General features: G+C 33.2%; 1 protein-coding gene across 1 annotated transcript; it reads left to right on the top strand.

Annotated features, from left to right (window-relative positions):
• Positions 1-5,214: 5,214 nt before the first annotated feature.
• On the top strand, positions 5,215-6,021 carry LOC143560787 (uncharacterized). Its single transcript, XM_077049006.1, has one exon. The coding sequence runs from the start codon at positions 5,215-5,217 to the stop codon at positions 5,980-5,982; it is 768 nt and encodes a 255-aa protein (XP_076905121.1). The 3' UTR covers positions 5,983-6,021.
• The last annotated feature ends 212 nt before the right edge of the window (positions 6,022-6,233 follow it).

The following is a 6,233-nucleotide window of genomic DNA, read 5'->3' as shown; positions in this document are numbered from 1 at the left end:
TTTTCTGCATGTCTTGTTGCATCAACTTCAACATGTCCATTACGTCATTCCTACTTGATGAACTTTGACCCGAAGACCCGCTTTGACCACCACCCATTCCTTGAAATTAACCTTTACTTCCTTGATTGTTCCCACTTTGAGCATTTCCTTGATTGAAGCATTGTTGACGAGGAATAAAGTGGGTTAGAGAAGTCTCTTGGAAATTAGGATTGAGTTGATTTGATTGATTGCCATTTCGAAAGTTTGGATGATTTCTCAAACTAGGATGGTAGGTGTTTGAGTTCATGTTATAATTTCGAATACCTCCCTCTTGCCCTTGAAGTGCATTCACCTCCTCTACTTTGCTTGCCCTACCGTACACACATCCGCCGCATAACCCAACTCGTTGCAATTTGTACAAACATCAATTCTTTGATTAGTGGTTTGTACCCCTACATCTTCTACAGCATGGACTTGCGGTCTTCCAATTGCCGGCCTTGCTCTTCTTGCGGTTTGAGCTTTTCTCTTTGATGTGACCGACATTTGCTCCAAGAATGCCCAATCATCTTGTTCATAATTGGTACCGAATGTACCATTAGTGATTGACATTAAATCCCGCTCATCTTCCGCATTCAACCCCTCATGAAAAGAATTCAACAATTCCCAAATAGCTATACCATGGTGAGGACAATTCTTGATCATCATATTAAACCTCTCAAATTCTTCATGAAACATATCACCTGATTTTTATTGAAAGCTTCTCAAACCTCGTCTTGCATCATTAGTCTTTTGGGCCGTGTAAAACTCTTCCAAGAACCTTTGTTGCATCTCGACCCAAGTATAAATTTATGCGGAAGACAATGTGTAAAACCATCTCTTTGCCTTAACTTCTAATGAGAATTGAAACAAAACCAACTTAACCTCATCCCGTGAAAAACCTTTACCCCCAATTGTGTTACAAATCGAATCATATGCCTCCAAGTGAAAATGAGGTTCTTCTGTTGCTAAACCCTTATATTTTGGTAAAATTTGGAGCGCATTAGTTCTAACCTCAAACGTTCTTCCTTGTTGATTTTGAGGAATAACCACCGAATATGGGTTATTAGTGATACGTTTAGAGCTAGGTGAGACAACCCGTAAAGTTGAACGGATTTGGTGGGTCATGGTGATAATAAATAAAGAGCGGGTTGATGTTCCTTTCGATCCAGATGACATTGGTTTTAAGCCAAAACTCGAGGACGAGTTTTTTAAAAGATGGGGTATGATGCAGGATCATCTTCTAATTTAAATTCTGATTTTTATTATTATTTTTTAATATTTTATGTTTATCTTGTTTCCAAATTTATCTCATTTTATTTTAGTATAAGTTAAGATTGAAGATTATCTATTATAGAGTTTTTGATTAAGTTTATTCATAAAGAACATTGTTCTTGGAACCTTTGGTTCTGTTTATCGTCTTTGATTAATCATGAGTCTCTCGAGCCATTGATCGCTTCCAAAACTGCATCAAACTCCAACAAACTACTCTCACTACAAGGACACCTTAAATTTTGTTACGGACAATTTGGTAATCAAACAAAAGATCGATAATTAGAGAAGAAGAAATTAAGAGAAGAGGTAATCTCAATTCATCGATAACTCATTCTTACTAATCTGATTATTTAAGTGCAATCAGGTTAGGTTAGCCGAATGCCACAGAATAGACCCTCAACTATTCAACTATTACAAAGTAGTCCTTCCACTATTTTGATACCAGCTAACAAATTTGTTTTTAGAGAAGTGTGACCTCGGTCATTTGCTTCTACCTCTTTCTTATTTTATCTATTTCAGTTGTAACTTGTAACCACCTGAAGATTTCTTTTTGTATTCTATTTGTTTGGTCTTCCTGTTGGTTTGTATTTTCCTTCATACATGAATTAAGCTGGAACATTGGGTTTATCTTAAAATTCCAATGAATATTGAACAAAAAGAGGAAGAAAATTGTATTTTTGGCACTTTTTTTTTCTTTTCACATGAGGATAATGCATAGTGGAGCATGCATGGTCCAGTGAGTAATAATACGAGTGGGATATGTTTAAGAACCTCTTACAATATTATGGTCCTTCTTCTGCACATAAAATTGATGTTTGCAGGCTCTATCTGGCATCATCACTATTTATCTACACCAACAGTTTAGTTATTTCAAGAATAGTCAGCATTGTAGTTGCTTTCACAAATAATTAAATAATTTCTTTTAACTCGTGTAGAATAAAATATTTCAATTAATTAATTGTACTCCAGTAGGCAACATTGTAGTTACCTTACAGACAGTTTAGGTATGTCTTTACTTTTTTTTTATCTGGACCTATGCATATTGGTGCTAGCGATGGATTTTGCAAACAAAATACGATTGATTTGCTAATCAGTCGCATATTAGCGACTGATCGATTACCAACGTGACTCATTTTAGCCGGTTTTAAACTATAATCGGGTGCATTCATCGCATGTAGTTTTTCAGAAAATAAGGAAAATGGCAATAGCAAATTGGTGGTAAATTACTTTTTTAAAGTTGGAAAAAGTAAATAAATCATTTACAAAAAAACCTGCAGTGACAGTATCTAAATCTTAAATATATATAAGCAAAACCTTTAAAAACTCTCTGGTTGCTTCCTATATTCTCTCAAACCATCAGATTGTTTTATTTGTAAATGGAGGCTTCTCATGTATTTGATCCGAATTAACGATTATGTATCTCACCAAACCCAGATAGCCCTTAAATAGGTTATAACATCTCATTAAATTAAAAAATAGTCTCATCAAATATTTAGTATGAAAATCAAGGATATACTAAAAATTAATATCCGATTTTTTAAAAAAAAAAATATTATTTATAATTAAGAAATAGTTTTATAGTAAATAAAAGTAAGCGGGTCATGGGTCTCATCAAACCCAGATAACTTTTAAACCGGGTTGTAACATCTTATTTATTTGTGAAAATTTTTTATCATCAAATCGTAAGTATATATTATTAAGTTTCTTACAATAAATAAAATTAAATTTAAAAAAATATAAAAATATTATAAACGAATAATGTCAAGCAGCCACCGTAATACGGGTGGATAAAATCTAGTCATATATATACGTAAAAAGAAACAACCCGCAGCTTGGATCGACTATTTCTTATATGGTTCAATTTCTATTTTTTAGTTTTTAACGAAGATACTAAATAATTAGCTATTTGAAAGATATTATTTTCGCTAAAGTTCACTTCAATTATAGCATCCTATGATTGTGTATCTTTATAAATTCATACGCACAAATTGTTTTGACATCATTCAAAGTGTCAACACCTTTAGAAAATATTTTTTTTTTTTCACAAAAGACTCCGATTTTAGCGTTCCAATTCAAGGCATAATGCCATGGAGTTGAGCTTTCTGTTTTATATATTTATATAAAAATTAGGGTTTATATACGTACAGTTAGGATTTTTAACTAGGGCTTGTTATCTAGGGCTTTTTAGCATATGCAGGGTGGACATGCTAAAGCATTGTATCAGGTGTAGAGGCTAGGGTTAGAATAGCAGTATGATATCATATAGATAGTACCTATTTTTGTAAATATACTATAAAAACCATCTAGTTAAAAAACGTTATTTTATTACACTTATCTTTTTGCAAAAACAGTTCCGTGGGTTGTTAGGACTAGTTAGAAGTTTTACGTTAGATTCTTCTAAGGACGTGTTCACTTCATATAATTCGTGGAAATTCAAAGAAATTAGAATTAAAATTTCATGACATGGCGTGTTCGTTTCGTTGGAATTGGAATCTTAATTTCATTTTGGTGTGTTCGGTTGTCAATGAATTGGAATTCAATTCCTTCAAATTCTTTTGAATAAAGGGATTCTAAATCCTTTCAAAATGTGGAGGATTTCAAGTGAATTCATTAGAATCTTTTCTCGAGCCTTTTTTTTAACGAAAACAAAATAAAACATTTTAGTTTTTTTTTGGTTTTTCGATTTATATTTTGAGTTATGAATTTTTTGTTATTATTTTTGAATATTTTTTTAAGGAGTTTTTAATCTTAATAGGAAATCCCTGAAAAAATTCAAAAACAAACAATAAAAAAATCATAACGCAAAATATAAAACTCGATTCCAATTCATGTCAAACGAACACATTAAGAATGAAATTGAATTTCAATTCCTTCAAATTCCAATTACTATTAGAATGTTCAGATTCCAAATCCAGTTCTTTCCAATTTCAAATCCTATGCAAATTTCAATTCCAATTCCATTTTGTTCTATGAAATGAGCGCTCCCTAAAGGTTTCCTTTGCTTGACATTGCAGGTTTGATCCCACTCATGTGCCATATTATTCCAGGGTTTAAGCTTGGGCGAAGCACTACTAGGTGAATTAGACGTCACAACATCGAACCCCCCTAAGAGATTTCTAGAGGTTTAGCCAATGTTCGTCATTAATTGAAAACAAAAGAAAAAAAAAAGAGTGTAATTGGTTTTGGTCTTCATACACCCTAAGGGATCAAGACAAAATAGAATTACAAGTAAATTGTCGTTTACTTTTGTATAAACTTCATGTAAACAAGAGGTGTATGTTTACTGGAACGGAGTGTATCAAATCCCCTTACATGTAACAATATAAATAATGAATGATAATTAATGACCTGAAATGACAGCTATTTATCGTTGCTTATCAACTGACAATTATGTAGCTGGCCATCATATCCTATTTCTTTCTTTCACATATACAACTACAACAAAACATAGAACCAATAATCGTTTTAACTTGTATTTCCACTGCAGGAGTATTGAAGAATCAATTCTTTTTGCAGCTTATAAAACGCAAAGAGCTATCAGTTTGTTCTTACCCCTCCATCATCTCCTGACATGAATTAATATTCCTGATAGCTGCTGCATCTCAAATGTGAGTTAATTTCTTACGATCAGTGTTTAGTTATTTTCAGTGGATACATTGATCTCAAGTTAACTGTTAGTTCTTATTCATTTTCTTTAAAGATAATTTGTGTAACATTTTCTTGACTTGTAAAATTAGATTCCAAAATTAGGGATTCATGAATCTTGATAAATACAACTTAATTAGAGGTAATATACCCATGCTCAAAATCTTTTCAATATTAGGGTTTTGGTAGAGTACTATAAAAGTTTCCAACTAATATGTTGTATCTAATATATGTATTGCTAACAAGTTCCAATTTGGCAAATGATGTAAAAGTTATAAGATGACAAGCAACACCTATGATCAAGAAGAAGATATGATCAACCAGCAAAACCTATCAAGCACTAATCCAACCTGGAGACAATATTCGTGCTTCAAGAATCCAAGAATCTTAAGGGTATCGCGAAGTTATGGAGGGAAAGACAGGCATACCAAAGTATGGACTATAAGAGGATTAAAAGACCGAAGGATTCGGCTTTCAGAGCCCGCAGCTCTTCAACTATACAGTCTGCAAGATCAGCTCGGGCTGAGCCAACCGAGCAAGGTCATAGATTGGTTGCTTGATGTCGCTAAAGACGATATCGCTAAGCTTCCTCCCCTACAGATGGCACTAGAAGGCTACAATTTCAATCCATTTCATTTTCCTTCAACATTTACTCATCAAGATTTCAATTCTACACAACTTTCTTTTCCATCGTTCTTCGACAATTCAGATTATGATAATCAAAGAACAAAGGGAAAGGAAGTTAGCGTAGAAAACAGGTTGAATTTGTATAATTATGATGAACTTCATCCATCTTCAAATCTATCTTTGTCAAGATATGACCACCATCTAGATCATGCTTATAACGCGCCCCTACTTCCTTCTTCGTTGTCATCCTCATCTGAACCCCGGTTTCTTTCGAGTTTTTCCGGCATTGCAACACCTTCAGTATTCCCTCAACACCTTGTGCATAATCACTCCCAGTTACTGAGCTCAAATTATCCACATGTGTTGTTGGGGTTGAATATGAATTCTAAGGTCAGTTCAGAAAGCAATGATGATTGCTGATTGCTTAAGAGTGGCAAGAGTGAATGATGAAAGATGGTTTGAGGAAGAGAAAGAATTAAAAAGGAGGTAAGGAAGATTAAGTTGTGAGTTTTCTTGTCTTGAAATTAAAGTTTAATGGTGTGTAATATTTATTAACAATTAATCCTTTAATTGTATCAACATTGTTTTAGGGCAGATGTTAGAAAAGATAGAATTAATCAACGTTTCGGGATTAATGTGTAGGATATATATGATCTATGGTGGTACAAAAA

The sequence above is a fragment of the Bidens hawaiensis genome, unplaced genomic scaffold, assembly GCF_021521415.1.
Source record: "Bidens hawaiensis isolate Kalapana, Puna unplaced genomic scaffold, B.hawaiensis_p1.1 tig00020451_1, whole genome shotgun sequence".
NCBI lineage: Eukaryota > Viridiplantae > Streptophyta > Magnoliopsida > Asterales > Asteraceae > Bidens > Bidens hawaiensis.
Note: the sequence above shows the minus strand (reverse complement) of the source record. Positions and strands in the feature narration are given on the sequence as shown.